Here is a 26,719-nt window from a genome sequence, read left to right as displayed (position 1 = left end):
ATAATGGTATTTAGTTAACAAAATTTCACTGAGAAAAGCCATATAACGAGTGATTGTTGTCCTTGATGTACTATGTTATCTCTCATCTCTTTTACTGTCCCTTGGTTATCTCATATTGTTACAATATTTCACCTTATTATCTGATATATTTTATATATGCTTAATTGGTTGTTTGACATAGGAGAGGAAAGGGGGGAAATCAGGTTGTGAGGGAGGGAGGGAAATGGGAAATAGGACATGAGAAAGGGTATCAATATTTGTGAAGTAATGTACCTTCTATCTGATGAATATAATGCAACCCTTCTATTAATTACAATAAAAAATATGAAAAAAATTTCCCTGAGAATGAATTTCCAGTCTGAAATCTGAATTTGTTTTGGAATTGAGGATATGAAACAATTTAAGTTAGTACAGTTTGTAAAGTTGCTAAGCATTCTTAAAGGTATTTTAATAATTTTAGAGGTATTATTAAGTCTTTTCTAAACATTTCACATGTACTAATTTACTTATTCTTCATAACACTTTATGAGATAGATAATACATTTTTAGTTAGGTAATACATTTGTGCTAGCCGCACAAACTAAGGCACATGTTTTGCTAGCCCACAGTTTCAGGGCTTATGAAATAGAGGTAGGGCTCTAATCCCAGATTGTGTTTCTGACAATTTCTTAACAGTGTTGCTCATTTGCTTGTGGCTGTGGTGCACTGAGACTAACTATGAATAAATACATGCTTAAGTTCTGAAGTAAAAAATTGAATTGAGGGGGGAGGGAAATGGGGACAAAAACATGAGAAGCGGTATCAATGTGAAGTAATGCACCTTCTATCTGGTGAATATAATGTAACCCTCCTATTAATTACAATTTTTAAAAAGGCAAAAAAATGAATTGAAAAATCTGTCATTTTATATATCAATCTATAGATTTAGGAATAAATTTTACAATATACTAACATAGACCCATGAAGCACTTAGTAATTTTTACCTACATTCGTTCATTTGACCTCATCTTGTTCTCATGTGGCTATGTGGAATTCTATTTAAATATTAAGAATGAGAACCTTGAATTAGTATGATGCAGAGAACTGATACCAATTGAAAAAAAAAGTTTGGGGCTCTATTCTAGTGCTGTTTGTGGGCCACTGTCTTTTTGTACATTGTTACTTAGTTGACTACTTGGTTGGTAAAAATTTAAATATTTTTATTAAAATAAACCATTGAATATGCACATATTTTGTTTGCTATTAGTAATCCAAATTTTCTTCTTGAAGGCTTTCAAGGAATATACAAGTGACGACATGAATGTGGCACCTGAAGACAGGGTGTGGGTGAGAGGATGGTTCCCTATTCTCTTTGAGTTATCCTGTATCATCAATAGATGCAAATTAGATGTAAGAACCAGGTAACAATCAGTATTTGAAATTCAAGTTTTGAAGAGTTTGACTTTTCTTAGTATGCAAAGAAGTTCAGAGCATCACATCATAAGCTTTCTCAATGCAAAATTATAAAATTGGGAAATTAAAAAATAAACATGAGCTTAAAATATGTTTTTGGACAGCAAGATGAAAAGTAAAAAAACTTTTAAATACACTAGTTTCCTAAAGTTTGATTATAGTCTACTCTTTTTAGCTTCAAAGTTAATGCCTTAAGAATGATTTGTAGCGTTATTTTCAATTAGTATATATTTACTGTGCAAATTAGGGGTTTCCTGTATTGAGAGCAGAAAGAGCTAGCAGAAGGATGGATATGGTCATAGTTCAGGTATAGTTTCAGGTATAATAATAGAACAATGAAACTTGTTGAAATGGTTTTAAGAATGGAGGAGGAGAAGTGAGAGATAGGAGGAATGAATTTGATCTGTTCACATGTGGAAATGTTACAGTATAGGTCTACTTGAACAATTAATATATGCTAGTTAAGAAATGTTTAGAAAGTCATTAGAGGTTTCATTGTGACATTCCATTCATGCATATGACCTTTAAAAAGGGTGTTATATAACTAGACAAGAAGTCAGTATACTTTTTAAATTTCATGTGAATAATTTTGCTTGCTATGTAGTTTGGACTACCAAATGTATTTATATTAAAATTTTTAATATACTTCAATTTCCTAATTTTTTTCTACATGGTATGTGTTTTTTAGTATTATATTTTAGTATTGTTTTTATTTTAGTATTGTTTAGTATTAGTTTTTAGAAATTTAGCCTTTTGAGTTAATTTGTATGAGATGTTTTACATATGAATCTTTTAAGGTTTTTGTACTATTACAACTATATAGACAGTCTTCTAACCTAGTATATACTTCATAAGCTTAATGAAGGGAGTATTTCTTGGCATTCTTGCTTTGACTACCATATTTAAATGGCCTGTCAATGAATAATTAAGACCATCATGGCTTTAGTTTTATAGTATATAAAATTCCTTTTTAAGTGTCTTTCCTTTTTAGGAATAATCATTAGTTTATCAAAATTTTAAATTATGAAGCTAATACAGAATGGTACAAAATTAGTAATAGAAATGTGATAACAGAGTGCATTCTCGTTCCTTTTCTTATGTTCTGTCAAGGAAAGTTCTGTCAAGCAAGAGTAAATCTCAGTTACAGGCTAAGTAAGCCTCAGTGTCACTACTATCTCAGATTACTGTTTATTATTAAGTATTTGTATAAAATGGTTACAATTCTACAAGTCAGGTTATGAGTATAATGCTTCTTGATCAGTGTCATTCCTTCCATTGTTCTTGCCCATTTTTCCCCTCCCATCCCTGCCTTGAACTTACATAGTTTGTTATACCTGATACACACTGAATATAATGACTCCATTTGCTCACCCTTCCTCTCTCTGTTCATGAACAATCCATTTTAGAACCTCTTCCCCGAAACATGTTTCTGCTTCCGGGTGTTTATTAAATAACTGGTTAGTTTGAAAGTTACACTATTAGACTAAGTATACCATCCTTTTGTCAGTTTGTTTTTGTGCATTTGCACAAAACTTTGTACATTTTATCATGTATATTTTTTAGGTCTAACTTTCACATATGAGAGGAAACATCCTCCATTTGTCTCCCTGAGCCTGACTTATATTGCTTAATGTAATTTTTTTCTTGGTCTATCCTTTTGCAAATGATGAAATATTGTTTCTAATGGATGAGTAAAATTCCATTGAATGTATGTATCACATTTTCTTGATCCACTCATCCATTGCAGGATATCTGAGCTGTTTCTATAACTTATTATCAATAGTGTGACAATGAACATGAAGGCAAATGTCTTTGCTGTGTCTTGACTTGTAATATTCTGGATAGATGCTCAAGGGTGATACTACTGGATTAACAGTAGTTCTTTCTATGTTTAGTTTTTTGAGGAATCTTCAAACTGCCTTCCAAGTGGTTATATTGGTATACATTCCCACTAACAGCACAGTACAATTTCTTGTCCCTCTCTCCCAGAATCTTCACCAGCATTAGCTATTGTTTATATTCTGGATGACGGCCTGTCTTACTGGGTTAAATGGAATCTTCATGTTGTTTTGATTTGCATTTCCTTATGGCCAGAGATGTTGAGCATTTCTTCATGTGTTTATTGACCATGCTTTCTTCTTCTAAGAATTGTGTATGTAGCACTTGTGCCCATTTATGATTATTGATTTGGAGGAAGGGTTTGTATCTTGACCTTTTTCTATATTGTGGATAGAAGGCAATTGTCAAATATATAGCATGTAGCAGGTAAAGATCTGGAGTCTGTCTTTTAGCTTTGTAACTATGTCCTTTTTGTTTTTGTTCTTGTTGGTTATAGGGCTAGAACTCTGACCCTGGGTACATTCCCTGACCTTTTCAGCTTAACGCTACCACTCTACCACTTTGAACAACAGCACCACTTCCCCTGAGCTTCTTTTGCTCAAGGCTAGTGCTCTACAAATTGAGCCACAGCCTCACTTCTGGATGAATTTGGTACTGAGGAATCAAACCTAGAGCTTCGTGTGTGCTAGGCAAGCACTGTACCACTAGATAACACCCCTGGCCCCTGTAACTATGTACTTCGCTGTGCAGAAACATTTTAGTTTGAGCAATCCCATTTGTCAAGTCTCTCTTCTATTTGCTGAGTCCCTGAAACTGTGCTCAAAAAGTTTCTGCCTATTCCAATGAATTCTAATGCTTCTCCTACTCCTTCTTGTAGTAGTTTCAAGGTTTCCGGTCTAGTGTTGAAGTCCTTTTGAGTTGAAATTAGTGCAAGTGATAGACAGGGATCCATTTTCAGTCTTCTACATAGGGATGTCCAATTTTTCCAGCTTTTTACCAACATTTTTTGGCTCCCTCGTCAAATATCAGATAACTTGTAAATATGTGTGCTGGTCTTTGGGCCTATTTTTATGCAAGTATCAAGCTGTTTTTGTTATTATGCTCTGTAGTAAAGTTTGAGGTGTGGAATTGTAATACTTCCAGCATTTTTTTTTTTTTTTGCTTAACTTTGCTTTTGTCTACTCGGGGTCTTTTGTGTGGTTGTATATGAATTTTTGGATTGTTAACTCTTAGTAAAGAAAGACATTAGGATTTTGATGGGTATTGCATTGGATTTGTAGATCACCTTTGGCAGTATGGCCATTTTCATGTTTCAATCGATGAATGTGGGAAGCTTTTCCATTTCCTTATGCCTTCAGTTTTTTGTGCTTTTTGTGGGTTTTTTTTTTTTTTAGGACTTTTAGTTTTTGAGAGAAAAGTTCTTTACTTTATAGGTACATTTATTCCTATATTTCTTTTTGAGACTATTGCAGATGGAATTGTTTCCCTGATTTCCCTCTCTGTCTGCACTTTACTGACATACAGAAAAACTACCACTTTTTGTAAGATAATTTTGTGTCCTGCTACTTTGCCAAAACTATTTATCAGCTTATAGATCAGTTTTAAACTTTATGTTCTTAGTAGCTTGGTGAGTAGTAAAAGTTGAGATAAGCTGCTTTTTTGTATTATAACTTTTCCTGATTGTATTTTGTCATTTTAGGGGCTTAACAGTAATGTTTGAAATAATGAAAACATATGGCCACACTTACGAAAAACACTGGTGGCAGGATTTATTTAGAATTGTTTTCAGAATTTTTGACAACATGAAATTGCCAGAACAACAGACAGAGGTAAGAGAACACAAAATTTTATTCAGCATAATCAAGTTTTAAAAGCTTGTTTTTTTGTTTTTTTTTTTTTTAAATACCAGGGCTTGAACATCAGGACCTCACACTTACTTTGTCTTGATAGTTTGTGGCTGTTGTTCTGCCACTTCAACCATGCCTCCAGCCTGTGAAAAGTTTTTAATAGTTTTACCCCAACATATTATGTTTCAAATTAAACATAATGAACAGAGAAGAATTCCTGAGAATGTTCTGTTCTGATGCATAAGAGATAATGCTGAAGCCAGGTTCTGGTGGCTCACACCTATAATCCTAGCTACTCAGGAAGCTGAGACCTGAGGATCATGGTTCAAAGCCAGCCCAGGCACAAAAGTGAGACTCTTATCCCCAGTTAGCAACCAAAAAACCAGAAGTGGCTCTGTCAAGTGGTAGAATGCTAGCCTTGATCCGAAGACCCAGGGACAATGCCCAAGCCTAGAGTTCAAGCCATACAACCAACCATACAACAACAACAAAAAGAGATAATGCTGTAATTGTAGGCAGGAACATTATTTGGGAATAGAAGTAAATTTAACCTTTATTTACATTGTGTTTGCTAAACTTCCTATTTCTTTTGTTCATTTTAATGTTATAACTATGAAACCCCAATAACTTCATTTAGTTTTATATAGCGAAGTCTTACCCTGAACTGAGTAAAGAATACAAAGTAAAATATGCTTTATTTCAATATATTTTACTAAAAACCCATTCTAATATGTGTTTGGCGCTACGGTGCCAAATTTCCCGTTTTTGTCCTACCTATTATAACAGTATTAAACTAGGCTTGAAAAAAGTTAGTCATACCTGTTATAACCCTTGCTTTTAGTGTGTTTTGAAGTAACCGTACCTCAGGAAAGTTGATTATAAGTCTTTGCTAGCCCTATTAGCATATTCTTTTTCTATGTTTCCTGTTGTTCATGTTGGAAAGTGTATGGTATATATAGGCTAGATGATAGTGGCTCAACCGGGACAACATGTTTTCAAAATCCCATCTCAACCAATAGCTGGGCATAATAATGCATGCCTGTCATCCCAGGTATACAGGAAGTTGAGATTAGGAGGATCAAGTTCCAGGCCAGCCTGTGTGAAGCAAAAACTGGGCACGATGGTGCACACCTACCCTTCAAGAAGCCTGATTACATCTACGTCAATCTGAGTGCCACATTTCCCCAGAAACAACCAGAGCCAGGCCATGTGCTCGTGGCTCACTACTTTATTCCTAGTTCATTAGTAGCATAATAGCTGAGGATCATGGTTCAAAGCTAGCCAGGAGAAAAGTCTATGAGACTCTTATCTCCAATTAACCAGTAAAAAGACAGAAGTTGAGATGTGGCTCAAGTGGTACAGGGCCAGCCTTGAGCAGAAAAAGCAAGTAGAAGTGCAGAGCCCTGAGTTTCAAGCACTTTATGTCAACGCAAAACAAAAAAACAGCGTCAAGGATTAAAGACACAGGTCATATAATATAGAGTACTGCCTAGCAAGTGAAAAGCCTTGAGTTTAAACCTAAGTACTGTCAAAAAGAAAAAAACAAAAGTTACAAGTGTTAATGTCAGGAAACTCTAGTAAACCAGGTATTGTCACTCACATTTGTATTCCCAACTCTCCGGTGATAAATACTGGGAATATCACTGTTTGAAACCAGTCTGGATAGTGTATAGAGATGCACAACCAACATCCCAGCTCCCTGAGAGCATAAATAGGATTGTGGTTGTAGTTCAGGGCAGTCCAGACAAAACTGTAAGACTAAGCCAAACTGCCTGGGGATGTAGCTCAAGTAGTAGAGTACCTGTGTAGCAAGTATGAAGCCCTGTGTTCAAACTCTAGTACTACTAAGAAAAATGACAGTGGGAATAGTCATTCACACTTATAAGCAGAGACCAAAAGTAAGACAGCTTAAGTCCAACCTGAGCAGAAGTGTCAGTGAGATCTTATTCATGAGCTGCGCATGTGGCACACATTGACTATGATCCCAACTATATGGGAGACCATTAAGTAGGAAGATCATGTATCAGTCTTACCCTGGGCATATTTCCCTTTTAATTCTAGTGGTTAATGGATAAATAGTATACCCTTCATTTAATGGCTTTTTCCGCCCCCAGAAAGCTGAATGGATGACAACAACTTGCAATCACGCCCTTTATGCAATCTGTGATGTATTCACCCAGTATTTAGAAGTACTCAGTGATGTGCTGTTGGATGATATCTTTGCTCAGCTATACTGGTGTGTGCAACAAGGTATGTCAGTAACAGCTATAATATACAAGGTGAACAGAAAATACTGCATGTTATCTTGTTAAAATATAATTGAATTTTTTTTTTCTCTAGACAATGAGCAGTTAGCACGATCTGGTACAAACTGCTTAGAGAATGTTGTTATTCTGAATGGTGAAAAATTTACCCTAGAAATCTGGGATAAAACTTGTAACTGCACACTGGATATCTTCAAAACCACAATCCCACATGCGTAAGATTTCATGTCATTTTACATTCATATTTGTATACTAAATAAGCTTACTAGTGACCTGTGATTAAGTTTGGAAGTAACTACTGATTTCTCATTATGGATGTTTTTATAAAGCATGTTCAGTGTTGCATGGATTTAGATTGATTACAAATCAAACTCTTATAAATCACAACAAATAAATGAATTAAATTCTCTGCAAACTAAATCTTTAGCCTGATAATTCATTATTTGGGTCATAATAGAATGACCCCACTGACTTTTGTAAGATTTTTTTTTTTGGCTTACATTACACCATGTGCTCATGTATGTCATAATTATCATCTTTCTGTAAACTGAGTTTGGAATTGAGTTAGAGGTAGGAAGTTTTTTTTGTTTGTTTTGTAGGGGTTTTTGTTGTTGTTATTGTTGTGTTTCTTTTTCTAGTGGTGCTGAGTTTGAATTTAAGGCCTTGTGCATGATTGACAGGCACTCTACTTCTTAACCCATGACTATAGCTCAGCCCTTTTTGTCTTCTTTCTCTGTCTCTCTCTCTCTGTCTCTCTCTCTCTCACGCACACACACACATACACACTCACTTTGTAGGGGGATACTGGGATTTGGACTCAGGCACACACTTGCTCAGACTGGTGGTCTACCATTTGAGTCATTTCTCCAACCTCGATTTACCCTGGTTATATTTTAGACTGTTCTAACTTTCCTCCTGGGCTTGAAGACTGCTTTAGTTTTCTCATGATTGCTGAACCACAAATGTACACTATCACATCCATAAAACTAAAAAAAAAGTTGCGATGTATCCACATTTTAAAGCTTTATAACCTCCCCCAATTTAAATGTTTGTATCCCTGTAAATATAACAGTAATTAAACATACATGTGTCAAGAGTCCATGTGTAGGTAGGACCACTGAAATGCCACTGTTATTTCTAACTATTAATATTTTAATTCTACTGTTATTATTTTGTTGGGTTCTAGTCTATTTTTTGGTGGCACTGGCATTTGAACTCAGGGCCGGTTTGTCAGTCACTCTACCCCTGTGCCATGTTTCCCGCAGACTTATTTTGTTTTGGTTTTTATTTACATAGGGCCTTGTGTTTATGCCGGGTGATCTTGGGCAACAGTCCTCCTATTTACACTTCCTGCATTGGATGGCTGGTATATGCCTGTGCAACTCTTCTCTCTCTCTCTCTCTCTCTCTCTCTCTCTCTCTCTCTCTCTCTCTCTCTCTCTCTCTCTCTCTCCCTCTCCCTCTCCCTCTCCCTCTCCCTCTCCCTCTCCCTCTCCCTCTCCCTCTCCCTCTCCCTCTCCCTCTCCCTCTCCCTCTCCCTCTCCCTCTCCCTCTCCCTCTCCCCCTCCCCCTCCCCTTCCCCTTCCCCTTCCCCTTCCCCCCCATTATTGTTACTGTTTTTTTTTGGTAAAACTATTATTTTTTTTATTTTAATTCAGGAGCTATTTTTGTTTTTTTATTGTAATTAATAAAAGGGTTACATGATATTTGCCATATAGAAGGTGCATTAATTCACATACATTGATACCCTTTCACATGTCTTGGTACCCTTTACCTTCCCGCGTGCCCCCCCCCCCCCGTCTTGGTTTTCCCCCCTTCCCTATCAAATTTCAAATAACCAAATACAAATAAATTCAATATATCAGATAACAAAGTGAGGTACTATAACAATATGAGATACCCAAGGGACAGCAAAAGAGATGAGAGATAACATAGTACATTAAGGACAACAATCATTCATTATATGGCTTTTGTTTCAATATCCTGGAGGTCCTTTCAATTAGCTTCACATTATATGGCCTTATGTATCAAGGTTTTGCTCTATTGCAGATCTCTGCTAGTAGAGCCCAAGGTTTCTACTGGTTATGACAAATGAGGGAAACCATTGAGCCTAAGTTCCTTTGAGTCTGGCTTACTTCACTTAATAGGATTTTTTCTAAGTCTTTCCATTTCCTAACAAATGGGGCGATGTCGTTTTTTCTGACAGCAGCATAGAATTCCATTGTGTACAAATACCACAACTTGTTGATCCACTCATCAACTGAGGGACATCTAGGTTGGTTCCATATCTTTGCTATGGTGAATAATGCTGCAGTGAACATTGTTGTGCTAGTGGATTTAGTATGCCCTAGATTCTGGATAGTTGGGTAAATGCCAAGTAGTGGAATTGCTGGGTCATAGGAGAGTTCTATGTTTAGCCTTTTGAGGCACTGTCATACTGCTTTCCATAGGGGTTGAATGAGTTTGCACTCCCACCAACAGTGTAGTAGTGATCCCTCCTTGCCACATCCCCTCCAGCATCTGTTATTATTCGTTTTCCTGATCTTGGCCATTCTAACTGGAGTGAGGTGGAATCTTAGAGTTGTTTTGATTTGCATTTCTTTTATGACCAGAGATGTTGAGCATTGCTTCATGTGTCTATAGGCCATTTTTGTTTCTTCTTCAGAGAAGACTCTCTTTAAGTCTTTGGCCCATTTTTTAATGGGATGGTTGTTACTTTGGAGATTAGTTAGTTTTAGAGTGATTCAATTTTTTGAGTTGTTGATATATTTTAGATATGAGGCCTTTGTCCGTTGTTTGGTTGGTGAAGATTTTCTCCCATTCTGTAAGCTTCCTATTTAATTTACTAGCTATGTCCTTTGCCCTCTCTCTCTCCCTCTCCCTCCCCCTCCTCTTCTCCTTCCCCCTCCCCCCTCTCATTATTATTACTATTGATTCATACAGAATCTTATAAACTTTTGGCCTCTAACCACAATCTTCTCAATCTCTGCTCCTGAGTAGGTAGAATTACAGACATGTGCTACTGTGCCTAGCACATGCAGATGCACTTTCTTCTGGTATCTGAGAAATAAAGCAAGTGTATCAGAGTTTATAATCTTTAGGTTAGTGGTTATATGAATTCTTACCTAGCTGTTATCCCATAAATCCCATAAAATCTGTACCAAAGTTAACTATCCAGTTTTTTTTATTACATTTTATTGTCAGGGTAATGTATAGAGGAGTTACAATTACATTTGTCAGGTGGGGTGGGTACCTTACTTCCACAGGGGGAAAAAGTGAAAAGAAATAACTTAGTACATTAAGAACAATCACAAAGATAAATCTGTTGTTTCCGTATCCTAGAGTTTTTTTTTGGTTAGTCTCGTCTGGCTATCCAATTTTTTAAAAACAAGAACTATCTAATTTACTAAGTTATATATTCAGGACTATATGCATATACATGTATGTATATATATGTGCATGTATATATGATATATATATCATCATCTAGTAAGCATCTTTTAATAAGAAATAGAATAATCAATTTGCCATCTGTCTGCCTGATCCCCAGTAGTTAGGTAAGAAATTGATGTCTGGACAGCATTCTGTCCCAAACATCTCTTTGAAGGATGGCAAATTCACTTTTCTCTTCAGCCAAGATTTATTTTTATAAAAAAATAGAATCTGAAGATTTCTATGAATTTTGAATTCTTTTTTTGCTTTTTAGTTTTTAATCTACAACTTTCTGAAAAGTCTTAAACTTTGAAAAATTTTATCTTGAATAATATTTGAAGACTATAACCCTCAGAAAAAGTAGGTTTAAAGTTTTCTGGAACTTTTCAAAGTGTATTTAACTACAAAACTAATTCCAAACAATGCTTCCAATTACTTTAAATGTTACTGAATTATTTCCTACAGCTATGTATTTTTAAAATCTTCTGATGTTTTTCAGCAAATTGTTTTTAACCCTAATCAAAAACAAAGTATGTTTTCAATATATTTATTTTACTCTAGTGCGCTCACTTCTAAGTTTGTTGAATATAGCCTGTAGCATGCATTTCTAGTGACTGCTGTGATTTTATTATCTTAGACTCCTGACTTGGCGTCCGAGTTCTGGAGAAACTGCACTCCCCCCTCTATCTCCTGTGAGTGAAAAACAGTTGGTAAGTAATTAAGTATGATAGGGTCCAGTGCTTGTATACCATAGTCTTAATCTGTTCCTTTAGCTATAGTAAAATAACTGAGTCTGGTTATATTATGAATAGCAAAAAAAATTATGTTCTCATAGTTCTGGAGTCTTAGAAGAAGCTACCCAGTTTGGTGATGGTGAGGGCTGATTTCCTTTCAAGATGGCACTTGTTCCATTTTTACATGTTAGAAAGCAAAAGAACAGAGAAGGGCCTACCTAGTTAGTGTTCCCATCCTTTTAATAAGGTAGCATCCCTATTGATGAAGACATTGCCACCTTGTCCTAAACACCTCCTTAAGGCCCCATCCTCCTCTTAATACTGTTCATTGGAGTTAAGTTTCTGGACAATTTATTGTCATTATTGTTACTTTATCTTACTTCATTTATTTTTACAACATGTCACAGTGTCTAATAAAAACAGCACAAGCTGGGCATGGTGGCTCACACCTGTAATCCTGGCTACTCAGGAGGCTGAGATCTGAGGATCAAGGTTCAAAGTCAGCATGGGCACAAACCTGAGACTCTTTATCTCCAATTAACCTCAAGAAAATGGGAAGTGGGACTTGGTTCAAGGGTAGGGCGGTAGCCTTGAGCTGAAGAGCTCAGGGACAACATCCAGGCCAAGTTCAAACTCCATTACCCCCACCCCCCCCAAAAAAAAAAGCACAAAGGAACAAAGAAAGTTGGAAAAATGATCAAAGTGTTAGAAGGTGTTATTTTTGCTTATGTTTGTTTTGGTGCCAGTACTACTGCAACATGGATTTTGGAAAGGACAGAAAAATATATTTATTCAAACTGTAGCAGTAAGCCCAACTCTTTTACAAAGATGATATCAATTTGTTATCTGGAATTTTCAGGTTAAATTTCTAAACAATAAATTTTACAGATAACCACAATTTTATAAGTACTATGGAGGAGAATTTTGACATAGAACATAGAGTACAATGATTTTAAGATTATCAATGCCAGGTTTCAAGTAACAGTGCAATTTTTCATACCAATCTGAAAGTATTTGTTGATAATATCTTTTTTAATGTCATTTTTTATTATAATTAGTAGAAGGGTTACAGTTATATTCTATTGATAATATCTTATTTAAAATTTTGATATAATTTCATCCTATAGAAAAGTTTTGTTAATATACTAGTAGTTACCTAGAACTGTATGTCAAACTTGATGTTAAGTGTTCTAAAGATCAGATCAGAAGTTCAAAATTGAGGAGTCAACAAGACTCCCTCATTCCCCCCCCAAAGCTTTAAGGAAACGCACTTTTCCAAGATGATCTCAGGATCTTTACATTGTATCTACAAAGCATAACTTCCAAGTAAGAAGGCATTTTACAGGGACTAGGAGTTTCTACTTAATATCTTTTTAAGACCACTGTCCAGTTTACTGTAATCTACATTCTGGAACCTAAATTGCGTATGATTATTTCCAAGGGCAAAAGATATTCGCTGAATCCTGAGACCCTCTCCCTCAAAGAAAAGTCTCAATTAATTGCAGCATCAACTCTAAGTTTAAAAAAAAAAATCTCATTCTAAGGTTGGGAGTTTGGCCTTCTGATAGAGTGCTTGCTTAGCATGCACGAAGACCCGGGTTTGATTCCTTGGTACCACATACATAGAAAAAAGCCGAAAGTGGTGCTGAGGCTCAAGCGGTAGAGTTCTAGCCTTGAGCAAGCCCAAGGACAGTGCTCAGGCCCTGAGCTCAAGCCCAGAACTGGAAAAAAAAAAAAAACACATTCTAAACATCATCAAAAATCCCATGATTTTTTTTTTTTTTTTTCTGCCAGTCCTGGGCTTGAGCTCAGGGCCTGAGCACTGTCCTTGGACTTTCTGAAGGTTAGAGCTCTACCACTGGAGCCTCAGCACGACTTCCAGCTTTTTTTCTAGGTATGTGGTACCGAGGAATTGAGCCCGGGTCTTCGTGCATGCTAAGCAAACACTCTACCACTAGGCCAAACTCCCAGCCAAACCCCATGATCTTAATTATGATTTCAGTCATCTAGATTAAGAATGGGTAAGATATTGGGTATTGTCTATTTTGGGGTGAAATTCATGTCCATATGTGAATATAAAAATCTAGGGGGGGGAAATCATATTCCACAATAGCAAGATATCATAGGATGTAGACACTTTCACCCTAAAAGAAAGAAATTGGACAAAAAATAAAAATGACCAGTCTTTAGTAGATTCAGAACTCTGTTGGGCAAATTCCTTTAAGTTTCAAGGCCTGAAAATGATGCTGTATGGCTTCATGCTTCTCCCTGACTTCCAGCTCTGCCCTCTAAGCTTAATACTCCTTTTTCTTTCCATTAGAAGGTATTTACAGCCAAGTAGTTCTATCATCCCATTTCCTGCTTGTCAAAATCCTAGAAACCTGACATCATGTCTTCATTTCATCCAATTTTGGTCTCAGTCTTCACTGGTTTTACTTCTGTTAATAATAGCCTTCTCAGAGTCCTTGTTGGTCTTCTGTATATGTTCAAGGATCTGTGTCTTTTAAACAAGGATTAGCCATATCTTTCCTGTATGACTTTGTGTGGTTTCTACTGAGATGGCTAATTGAGTCACTCACTTAACCTTTTCACCACAATACTTTCCATCTGTATCACTGGTCCAGCCTTCTCTTCTTTTTTTACTTTTTAAATTTTATTTTGTTATTATTGAAGTAATGTATAGAAGGGTTACAGTTACATTTGCCAGATAGAGGGGTATCACACATTGATACCACTTCTTATGTTTTTGTCCCCCTTTCTCTCCCTCCACCCCGTCCCAATCATCTTGTTTTCCACCCTTCCCTTTCCTATTTCAAATACAGGTATATGCAGTATACCAAGTAACAAAGTCAGATACTGTAACAATATGAGATTAATCAATGGGCAACAAAAGAGAAGAGAAATAACAGTACATTAAGAACAACAATCACTCTTGTTTCCATATCCTAGAGACCCTTGCATTTAGTCTCATCGTATATGACCTTATGTATCTAGGTTTTGCGCTGTTAGAATCCTATGCTAGGAGAGTCCTAGGTTTGTACAAATTGTTACAAATGAGAGAAACCATGGAACTTATGTTTCTTTGGGCCTAGCTTACTTCATTTAATATGATTTTTTCAAGTCTTTCCATTTCCTTACAAATGGAGCAAATGACATTGAATTTTCTAATTTTAGTTCATTTACAATCTGCCTAATCTAGTTGTAGCACATAAGTACTGGTTTCTTTTTGCTTAACCATTTTTTTCTTTTACCTCTCTTACTGCATTTTATGATAAGCAACAAGGAAAAACCAGGCTACTTCTTAACGTTATTAAGATTACATTCTCCGATTCTTCTCCATTTCACCAACACCCCCCACACCCCCTTCAAGTTCTACCTTCCTCATATTCATTTTGTTGGACTATAAGTTATTCAGAGGAATTATACCATTAGAATCCTTCCCTGTATATACCATACATTAGTAGTTAATATGTATGTATGTATGTATTCATGATTGTGAATGTTTTATATATATTATCAATTACTTCTAACATATTATGGGTTTCTTTGATTCTGATATTTATCAGAAATGCATATGACATATTTCTTTCAAGTTCCTTTTGTTGTTGGTGGTGGTGGGGGGTTGTTGGTCGTGGGGCTTGAACTCTGACCCTAGGTGCTGTCCCTGAGCTCTTTAGTTCAAGACTAGTGCTTTCACTTGAGCCATAGCACCACTTGTGATTTTCTGGTGGTTAATTGGAGATAAGAGGCTCCAATTTCGTGCCTGGGCTTGCTTTTGAACTGTGATCCTCAGATCTCAGCCTCCTGAGTAGTCAGGATTACAGGTGTGAGCCACCAGCTTAAAGCTTTCAACTTCCTATTAATAATTTACTTGCTAAGTAGAAGTTTTCTCTTCCTTCTGATACCTCATCAGATTGTATTTAATGTCTGTATTTCTACCTACAAGTCTTTTCAAGGCATTTCTCAGAACTATTTGAGCCTTTATCTTTACCTAATCTATAGGCCTTTTCAGATTTCTGTTTACTCACTAGGGCCCTTGAATTTTGAAACTAGGAAGCCAAAGTGTGTCCATTGACCTTGGTTTGTTCTCCACTCCTTCAAATTTTTTATTTATTTGTTTCTAGTGAATGTCATTGTTGTATTAGTTCAGCTTTTGTCTGCTGTTTCTGTGATTTCCCTTTCTATAGATCAGATAAACTTTTTTCATATATTTTTTATTGTAATTAATAGAAAGGTTACATTATATTCGCCAGATAGAAGGTGCATTAATTCACATAAATACCCTTTCTCATGTCTTGGTCCCCATTTCCCTCCCCCCCCACCCCTCATCTTGTTTTCCACCCTTCCCTATCCAATTTCAAATAACAAAATACAAATATACCCAATATATCAGGTAACAAAGTGAGATACTGTAACAATATGAGATAACCAAGGGACAGCAAAAGAGATGAGAGATAACATAGTACATTAAGGACAACAATCACTTATTATATGGCTTTTGTTTCTATATCCTAAAGGTCCTTTCATTTAGTATCATACTATATGGCCTTATGTATCTAGGTTTTGTTCTATTGCAAATCTCTGCTAGGAGAGCCCAAGGTTTCTCTGATTATGACAAATGAGGGAAACTATTGAGCCTATGTTCCTTTGAGTCTGGTTTACTTCACTTAATATGATTTTTTCTAAGTCTTTTCATTTCCTAACAAGTGGGGCAATGTCATTCTTTCTGACAGCAGCATAGAATTCCATTGTGTACAAATACCACATCTTGTTGATCCACTCATCAACTAAGAGACATCTGGGTTGGTCCATATCTTTGCTATGGTAAATAGTGCTGCAGTGAACATCACTGTGCTAGTGGATTTAGTATGTCCTTGTTTCTGGACAATTGGGTAAATGCCAAGTAGTGGAATTGTTGGATCATGGGGGAGCTCTATGTTTAGTCTTTTGAGGCACTGCCATAGTGTTTGAAAGAGTTTGCACTCCCACCATTGCACTCCCACCAACAGTGTAGTAGTGATCCCTCCTGGCCACATTCCCTCCAGCATCTGTTTTTAACAGTTTTCTTGATCCTGGCCATTCTAACTGGAGTGAGGTGGAATCTTAGAGTTGTTTTGATTTGCATTTCTTTTATGACCAGAGATGTTGAGCATTTCTTCATGTGTCTATAGGCCTTTCTTATTTCTTCTTCAGAGAAGACTCTCTTTAAGTCGTTGGCCATCTTTTAATGGGATGGTTGTTTCAGGAAAGCAACTCCTTTTGCAATAGCCTAAAGAAAATAAAGTACCTAGGAATTATCTTAACTAAGAATGTAAAGGACCTTTTTGATGAAAACTTTAAAACCCCGAAAAAGGAAATTAAAGCAGAACTGAGGAAATGGAAAAACCTCCCATGCTCCTGGATTGGAAGAATCAACATCGTGAAAATGACAATCTTGCCAAGGGCTATCTACAAATTCAACACAATACCCATCAATATCCCAATGTCATTCTTTAAAGAAATAGAAGAGGCAATCCAAAATTTCATATGGAATAATAAAAGACCCCATATAGCAAAAACACTTCTTAGCAGAAAGAACAGTGCAGGAGGAATTTCAATACCAAACTTTAGACTCTTATTACAGAACTATAATAATCAAAACAGCTTGGTACTGGCACAAGAACAGGCCTGAAGACCAATGGAATAGAACTGAGGACCCAAATATTAAACCACAGACCTATGGCCACCTAATCTTTGACAAGGGAGCCAAAAAAATAGAATGGAAGAAAGACAGCCTCTTCAACAAGTGGTGCTGGCAGAACTAGTTAAGTACCTGCAGAAAACTAAAGTTGGATCTTTCTTTGTCACCCTGCACTAGAATTAACTCCAAATGGATCAAAGACCTCGAGGTAAAAGCTGACACACTGAAAACTCTACAGGAAGGAATAGGAGATACACTAGGCCTCCTTGGCACAGGTAGAAACTTTCTTAGTAAGGACCAAGAATAACAACAAATCAGAGAAAAGCTGGATAAGTGGGACTGCATTAAACTGCAGAGCTTTTGTATGGCAAAGGACATAGCTAGTAAATTAATTAGGAAGCCTACAGAATGGGAGAAGATCTTCACTAACCATACAATGGACAAAGGCTTCATATCTAAAATATATCAACAGCTCAAAAAATTGAATGACTCCAAAACTAATCTCCAGATAAACTTACATACCAGACAAATGATATAGAAGGCTAATACAGGGGGGCCAGGAGTTTGGCCTAGTGGTTAAAGTGCTTGCCTACCATGCATGAAGACCCGGGTTCGAATCCTTGGTATCACATATAGAAAAAAAGCCGGAAGTGGTGCTGAGGCTCAAGTGGTAGAGCTCTAGCCTTGAGAAAGTCCAAGACAGTGCTCAGGCCCTGAGCTCAAGCCTAGCACTGGCAAAAAAATAAAAAAGCTAATACAGAAATCATGTGTGCATACACATATATATGTGTATACTCTTCCTTAGACCTCATTTTCTGTGCAGTTATATATATTTAGTATTATGTACAGTTTTGAAAAAAACGAGTCTTTTTTCATAGGTGCTTGTCTTTTGAATATGTAAGAATGATCTCTATACCAGTCCATATATTTCTCTTATGTGAGCTCTTCCTTTTATACTGCATAACTGTGTAAATACTAGTTCTGATGCAGAACTGTTGTTTTGTTTTTGTGCCATTACTTCTGACTAGAACTCTGGGTCTGGTCACTGCCTCTTTGCTTTTCCTTTCCAAGCTGGTTCTTTACCATTTGAGCCACAGTTCCATTTCTGGCTTTTTGGTGGTTAATTGGAAATCAGAATCTTATGAATTTTCCTGCTCTGACTGGCTTCATGCTGTGATCCTTAGATCTCAGCTTTCTCAGTGCTAGGATTACAAGTGAAAGTCACTGACATCCATCCAGCTGTGATTTTGTTTTTATTCAAAAATATATTTGAGGGCTGGGAGTTTGGCCTAGTGATAGAGTGCTCACCTAGCATGCATGAAGACCTGGGTTTGATTCCTCAGTACCACATACACAGAAAAATCTGGAACTGGTGGTGTTGCTCAAGTGGTAGAGCTCTAGCCTTAAAGCCCCAGGACAGTGGTCAGGCCTTGAGCTCAAAGCCCCAGGACTAGCAAAATATATACACACATATACACATATATGAGGCCATTTTGGTCAAATACTTCTAGTGGATCTATACTTTTTTTTTTTTTATCATCATAGGACTTGAACTCAGGGCCTGGGCCTTGTCCCTGAGCTCTTCAGCTCAAGGCTACCACCCAACCCTCTGAGCCACAGTTCCACTTCCGGTTTTCTGGCGATTAATTGGAGATAAGAATCTCGCGGACTTTTAGTGCCCGGGCTGACTTTGAACCTCAATCCTCAGATCTCAGCTTCCTGAGAGGCAGACCAGGCCTGGTGGATCCATACACTTTTTGCTCTAAGTTTTATATGATAAGTCTTAGCACTTACTTACCAAGATAGGAAGCTATCATAACAGTACTTTCTTGTTTTAAAATGTCTCGCATTTGATCCTTCCAGGAGTCTTGATGGCCAGGATTGGTATGTGCTAACCTCATTTTATCCAGAACTGGAAATAATAGATCATAAATTATGATGTTTTAAGCCCAATTAAAATATTTCAGTTAGAAGTATTTCTAGGACTATAGACCCGCTTCCTTTTTACAAACCAAGAAAAGGCTGCTTCAGGCTGGGCTCAGTCAGAATAACTGATAAGAAGTCTCATATTTGTTTTTAGATCAGAAAACTTTAGTTCAGGAGTATTATTTCTCAAGACTTCCATGTTAATGATGTTGGAATTAGTGAACTCCATTGTTCACTTCTCAGGGTGCCACACTTCTCATTGGTCTTTTCTCACACTGACCTTTCTGGTCTATCTGGTCTTTAAATGACAAAAGATTTTCTCCTAGATTACCTCAATAATACTTCACTGAGCCCAGCCTATACAATGCTTGTGGAAATCTTCCTCTCCCCCCAACAAATGTATATTCTCTGTTCATTTGGTGAACCCTTTAGAGCATTGCTGATTAGTTTATTTCTCTGTTACTGCAACTAAGCATTTTATCCATTGTTCTTAGTGATATTTGGTCTGTGCTAAGTAAGGGCCAGGAAAAAGCTTTGCTCTTAAAAAGACAGCTTTTACGTATGTATGAAAAATTAATGTTATGCATATAGTCAAATTATATATGGTGCCATTTTTGAAGTAATTTTTTAAAAGGATAGTAAAATATTTGCATTCTCTCAGCATGCTTACCAATGAAATTTTTATTTTATTAGGATACAATATCACAGAAATCTGTAGATATACATGATTCTATTCAACCAAGATCTACAGATAATAGACATCAAGCACCTTTGATTTCTTCCTCCATTGTGAATGAAGAAGTTAACAAAACCAAGTCATCAGCAAGTGAGTTCTTTTAATATAAATATTGTTTATTTATTGTAGACATGAGTAACAGTTGATTTTACTTCTGTTATTAAGAAGCGGTATATTCTGTAGTCACTTCTTTACTGTGCCAATATACTTCCAACGTGGAAACACCTGACAGACTCTTTTTCCAAGAATTCCATTAGCACTTGCAATATCAGTCTCCCCAACCCTGCATTTGAGTTAGGTATATGGGTTTTCTTTTTTCATCCTTTCTACATGTCAGCCCATTTTCTGTCTTCAAGGTAAACCCAAACATGGTTTCAAATACCTACCTGCCAGAAGACTTACTAATGGAACCCTGCTTTCTAAAGGCAGGTGTTCCAAGCACAAAGGATCAAGCCTTGCCACAATGCTGCCGGAGGGAGAGGCATATAGTAAGAAGCCATAGTAATCCTCCATTCACCTTTGTCCTGAGAAGGGGGAACCCTCACTTCTTTACTTCAATTGTTTCAGTTTCATTTGTTGAATGAAACCCCTAGAAAGACTTCAACCTCTTTAAAAGAAAACAAAAGGGTTCTAAACACTTCCTAAATATTGATCTTAAATTCACATAATACATTTAAACTATTTGTAACTATTTGAAAATGATCAACTCCCTGGGTGTCAGTGACTCACACCTGTAATCCTAGCTTCTCAGGAAGCTGAGATCTGAGGATTGAGTTTGGAAGCCAGCCCAGGCAGGAAAATCCATGAGATTCTCCATTTAACTATTCAGAAAAAAGCTGGAAGTGGTACTGTGTGGCTCAAGTGGTAGAGAGCTACACTTGAACAGAGTGGCTCAGAGACAGTATCCAGGCCCTGATTTCAAGCCCCAGGACCAGCAAAAGAAAACATAAAGAAACTCAGTACCATTTACTACATTCAGAATGTTGTACAACTGCCAATTCTAGTTTCAGAATATTTTCATCATCCCAAAACGGAAACCACATAACGATTGTATAAATTCCTGTTCTTTCCCTCCTAACCCCTTGGCAAGCACTGGTCTGCTTTTACATCTATAGATAAGCTATTCTGTGCTTTTCATATAATTGGAATCCCATTGTGATCTTTTATGTCACTTAACATAATGTTTTAAAGATTCATTGTAGCATGCATAGATAAATCCTATTACTAAGTTGTAATTCATTGTAAGTATGAATATACCATGTCTATTTATATGCTGATAGACACTGAGTTTGTTCTGCCTTTGGCTTATCATGCATTCATGGGTTGAGTAGTTATTTTCAAATCTTCTTCAAATGTACCTAGGAATGGAATTACTGGATCACGTAGTAATTCTGTTTAACGTTGTGAGGAACCACATAACTGTTCTTTAAAGTGGTTTCACCATTATATACTCTTACTGTCAGTTCCTGGTTTTTCTACATTTTTGCCATCACCTTCTTTTTTAAAAAAGTAGATACCAGGGCTGGGAGTTGGGCCTTAGTGGTAGAGTGCTTGCCAGAAAAAAAAGCCAGAACTGGTGCTGTGGCTTACAGTGGTAGAGTACTAGCTCTGAGAAAGCCCAAGGACAGTGCTCAGGGTCTGAGTTCAAACCCCAGGTCTGGCAAAAAAAAAAAAAAAAGTAGATATCTAATCTCGTAGATATAAAATAATACCTCATTGTGGTTTCAATTTGTATTTCTGTAATTATTAGTGATTGTTATCACTAAGTAAGCCATCTTTTAATTTGCTTCTTAAACTTTTACTTGTATCCTTTTTAGAGAAATCTCTACTTTCCTTCACCCATTTCTTTATGATTTGTCCTTTTTTGTTTTTGTTGAATTGTTATATACTCCAGATAGAAGACCTCTATCAGGTATATTATATACAACCATTTCATTTCTCATTCTGTAAGTTGACTTTTCAGTTTCTTAATAATGTCCTCTCATGTAGGAAAGTTTTTAATTTTGATGAGATCTAATTTATGTTTTTTGCTTAAGGAAAGTTTTTAATTTTGATGAGATCTAATTTATGTTTTTTGCTTACTTTCTTGGTTTTATTTTATTTTTTCCTGTTGGTCATACTTTCAGGGTCATAATTAATTAGCCAACACCAGATTCAAGGTCTTGAAGGTTTTCTTCAATGTTGTCTTCTAAGAGTTGTATTCTTTTAGTGCTTATGTTTAGGTCATTGATCCATTTTGATTTAATTTTTTTTCAGAGAATTTATTAACCCTGGTGCTTACTGTTGTTCTTGAGAGAAGAAAGGCTCTGTTACCCTACTTTAAAAGCACCTTTTGGCTTCAGTCACTGTACCTTGCTAACACCTTAAAAGGGAGATAGGTGGTGGTGAGTGGCCCATTTCTGTTTTTCATTCTTGTTCTCTGGAGAACAGAATGGCTCTTTTAGGAATCCTTTAGCCTTAGTCTGGACTGATAAATGAGAATAATGAGTGGCTTTATAAATCTCCTTTATTCCCAAGACTGAACTTAAATATGCTTAGCTTTGTATGACTTTCAGTTCATACATGAAAAGGTTTTCACTTGGCTAATCTCGAGCAAGGGCACTATACTCCTGCCATGACCCTAGGTCTCAGACATGGTATTGTTACTTCCTTTAAAGTATTCTGAAGAGCTTCACTCTGAACTTGCTACTGGAAGAAGAACAAATGGTCACTCATTTCTTGAACCCTTTGGTGCAAAGAGCATGTTCCTTTGCGTGATGAGGTCTCATGCCACCTAATTGCTACTCAAAGAATGGCAACATAGCTGAGTATCCACCTGTCTATAAGCCTTGTGTTTTAGAAAGAACCACTGCCCCAACTAGTCTTATTTCAGTACTAACAGTTTTACAGTGAAAAAAACCTATTAAGTTCCAGTCCTTATAAATCATATTGTGGAAATTGATTTTATTTCCAAAGGTGCTGATAATACCTGTTGGTATCGATGAGACTGTAGCCAGCATTCATTCCCTCTAGTTCTTAAAGGGCATGGGAGAGTGTGGAGAGGCATAGTTTCACTACCCTGTATAGGGCCATCTTAGCTGGCAGAATCAGCTGGTGCTGCTAAGAGCTCTGTCTTGACAACCACAGGTAGCCCACACAACTGATGAGTTTGGCTCCTCAGACTTCTACCTACCACTCAGTCCCTTCTGGAGTCCAGGTGCTTGCTATCAAGAGTAGGACTATCTTTCCTGGCAACTGGTGTTTTTAATGACTCAAATGAAGGGTGAGTCAGTGTACCAGGTTGCTGTGACTGCAGTGAAGGACAGTGGAGGAGTTTCTTGAGGAAGAGATACCATGAATGGGACTTAAGAGTTCCCCTGTTTCATTTTGTTTTTTAACTTGAGAAGTAGTGGTAAGACAGCAATATTGAATAGAACAACCTTCTTGGAAAATATCTGGGAAGGAGCCTTTGTAAATGTCCTCAGTAAGAATCAATTTAATTTTCACAAATTGGTATACAAATAGGAATTTGTAATAAAATGCCTTATTTATAGTAGGAAGAAACAGGAATTGTAAGTTATCCACTTCTGGACCCATACCCCTAAACCTGATACAGCAGGCCACTGCTGTTGGGCAGCCGGCCAACCAGCCACCTCCCCTGGAAAAGCTGCTCCTGAGAAGCCATGTGTGGCCTTGATGTCTGCCCCTCCCTTCCTCTGCCCTAGAGTCACATGTCAGTTCTGCGAATTGCTTAGTCCTCCCCTCTAACCCTGTGTTTCACCACTAGGTCAGATAAAGCCTTTGCCTTTGAAGTTGACTTTACAAACTGGTGGATTATCAGAATTGCCTTGTTTAGGAAACTTATTCAGAGTAGCAGAAGGTAGCAGTGTTAGACCTATGGAGAAGGAAGCCAAATGGAGAGTAGTTCTTTAGACACATTGTTACTTCACTATATACAGTCAGCATATTTTAGCTTCTTTATTGATGAGTCCATTTGAAAATAAGAGGCAGTTTTTAGTTACAGCCCCTGACCTGGATCCCCAACAGATAACCTATGGCTAAAATATTATATTGAATGATTTGATTACAATTCCTCCTATCCCACTTCCTATATCGTACATTTAATTCTTTTGGAACAGTTTTTTCTTTCAAGGGCCAGGCTTGGGTTTGCAGTAAATGCTGTTTAAGTTTTAGTGTTTTATTCAGTGCTGTCTTATTTTAAAATTGGGAGCATAAGTTGAATGTATTTACTATTCTAAACTATGTATGATTTTCTGTTTATTAAACAAATTACTTTTGGGGCCAGAAGCGTGGCCTAGTGGTAGAGTGCTTGCCTAGCATACACAAAGACTGGGTTTGATTCCTTGGTACCACATACACAGAAAAAGTCAGAAGTGGTGATGTGGCTCAAGTGGAAGAGCACTAACCTTGAGAAAGGCTAAGAACAGTGCTCGGGCCCTGAGTTCAAGCCCCGGGACGGACAAAAACAAAATAAAAAAATTATTTTTTCATCTGAATGCTGGCAGCATATTCCTGTAATCCTAGCTACTGAGGAGACTGAGATATGAGAATTGCAGTTCAAAGCCAGCCCCAGATAGGAAGGTCCAGAGACTCTTAACCTCTAATTAATCTTGCAGAAGTGGAGCTGTGGCTCAAGTGTTAGAGCACTAGCCTTGAGCACGAAAACTCAGGGGTAGTGCCCAGTCCTGAGTTTAAGCCCCAGGACTGGCACCGAAATTTAAAAAAAATAAAAACCAAAAAACATAAAACAAAAAAATTATAAATGCTTCTAAATGTTGTTTTAATGAAACTTTTAGCAACTGGTACCTATGTACAGAGCAGGATGTCCTTACTGCGGTATGTTCAGGTATCTTCATACATGTGAATGTTTCCTTAACATTGTAATGCCATAGAATTGTAAAGGATTCAAAATAATATTTTGTTTGCATGTGCATTGGGGGGTTTCCTCACAGAATTTCCAGAACAAAAATTGTTTGCTGCCCTGTTGATTAAATGTGTTGTGCAGCTGGAACTCATCCAGACTATCGACAACATCGTGTTCTTCCCAGCCACAAGTAAGAAAGAAGATGCAGAAAACTTAGCTGCAGCCCAGGTAAGGGGGTTTGTTGTTGCGAGAATACGAGTTTAGCTGTAAAGGCTGGGCTTTGGCTAGGAAGTCAGGCTAGAGGTTTTATATGGTGGGCTTTTAGTCACATAGCTACCATTTTAATCCTTGAGGCTGGATGAGGTAGATTGTGAGGTTAGTGAATGTGGCTACAGTAGTGTGGGGAGTGTGGGGCTGGCACTGAGCCCTGGGGAGCTGATGCTCTGTGGCATTCTGGAGATCCAATAAAATGCCGTGAGAAGAATGTAAATCACGTACTCTGGATGAGTCATGTAACATTACTCCTCAAAATATACCCCCTAGCCATTTGAAGAACTTGGTCTTTACAGTCGATGAATTTTACCATTGAGGGCCCAAACATGGTTGTAATGGGTACATGAGAAGAGAGGAACTGGAAAAGGAAATAATGTTAACCCTATAAAGGAGTTTGCTCTACAGGAGCCCACAGAAATAGAGCAATAACTGGAGGGGCATGAGTGGTCATGGGTATGAAAGGGGCTTGCTTGTCCTCATACTGCTCTTAAGGTCAGCACTGTAGCAGTGTTCCCTGAGTGCTTCTGGGAAGGGGTAGGGGTGCCAAAGCTGTTGCTCTTGATGATGGCACTTCACACAGGTGGACTTCCCTGAGATCACCACCAGCTCATTCACTTGTGGTAGAGGATAATTGTAAAGAGCTATGGTGTCTCGGAAGTTGGTGCATTTGGGTTTAGGAATTGGTGGGAGATTTCGTCTGACCGCTTCTGTTTCTCCTGGAGGTGGGAAGAAAAAAGTCATTGACAGTGTGAGATTGGGAAGAATGCTTGAAAAGTGAATGCATGAGTTAGCTATTGAGAAACAGACAGGGAACCGTGGAGGAGTGCTAGCAGTGTGCATGGCTGTTGAGTTTCGAGAGAAACCGTCTATGTTTGTCTCAGTAGTCCTACTGGTTCTCTCGATACAGATGTAGAATAGACAGAGTTTTAGTGCCAGGTGAGGAGTCACACAGAATCATTAGTATTACAGTCCAGGGACTACATTAACTACATTGGAAGAGGAGGGGAGAGCTGAGGGGCTGGGAGCAGGTTGGAGGACAGGTGATGCCAGGCCTGGGACACACAAAGCCCCACAATCAGGATTCCAGGAGGCCTGAGGCCGTTGGAGAGGCATAACAGAAACACAGCCATTCCTGTTTTGGTAAGATAGAGCATATTGAGGTTCTGTGGTTTACTTGTAGAAGTTTTTAGGAATATCAAGTTCCAAATATATTAAAACTATGGTTAATATCTGTGCTTTGGTGATTTGTCTTCCAAAGAGAGATGCAGTGGACTTCGATGTTCGAGTTGATACTCAAGACCAAGGAATGTACCGCTTTTTGACATCACAACAACTTTTTAAGCTTCTGGACTGCTTATTAGAGTCACATAGATTTGCAAAAGCATTTAATTCTAATAATGAGCAGAGGACTGCTCTTTGGAAGGCAGGTAAGCTGCTCAGATGTTATGTGTGTTGAACAGTTACTATGAGTTGTTGCTCTTCAGTTACAGAAATCTATCAAAATTCATCGATGTGATTTGAATAGTAGTAATAACAATGTAATAATAGTTGTAATAATGACAAGTAATAGTAATAATAATGACAATGTAATCTAACAACCAAGTTTTTTTCTACTCAACAGTAAGCCAGACAACTATATAAATGGATTTCTTTTTCCCTGTTTTAGCTTACCT

General features: G+C 37.3%; 1 protein-coding gene across 2 annotated transcripts in view; it reads left to right on the top strand.

The window, feature by feature from the left end:
• The window catches only part of Arfgef1 (ARF guanine nucleotide exchange factor 1), a 121,663-nt gene that overhangs the window by 85,365 nt on the left and 9,579 nt on the right, over positions 1–26,719 (top strand). For both annotated transcript variants that reach the window (XM_090338910.1, XM_090338911.1), the window contains exons 29-36: positions 1,270–1,400; positions 4,991–5,120; positions 7,253–7,388; positions 7,479–7,617; positions 11,471–11,543; positions 19,867–19,999; positions 24,862–25,001; positions 26,305–26,473. In XM_090338910.1, the coding sequence (XP_090195036.1) occupies positions 1,270–1,400; positions 4,991–5,120; positions 7,253–7,388; positions 7,479–7,617; positions 11,471–11,543; positions 19,867–19,999; positions 24,862–25,001; positions 26,305–26,473 (1,051 nt within the window). The remainder of the gene's footprint in view (positions 1–1,269; positions 1,401–4,990; positions 5,121–7,252; positions 7,389–7,478; positions 7,618–11,470; positions 11,544–19,866; positions 20,000–24,861; positions 25,002–26,304; positions 26,474–26,719) is intronic.

Source organism: Megascapheus bottae, chromosome 9, assembly GCF_031878675.1.
Source record: "Megascapheus bottae isolate mThoBot1 chromosome 9, mThoBot2.hap1, whole genome shotgun sequence".
Classification (NCBI taxonomy): Eukaryota; Metazoa; Chordata; class Mammalia; order Rodentia; family Geomyidae; genus Megascapheus; species Megascapheus bottae.
This window is presented reverse-complemented; position numbering and strand designations above follow the sequence as displayed.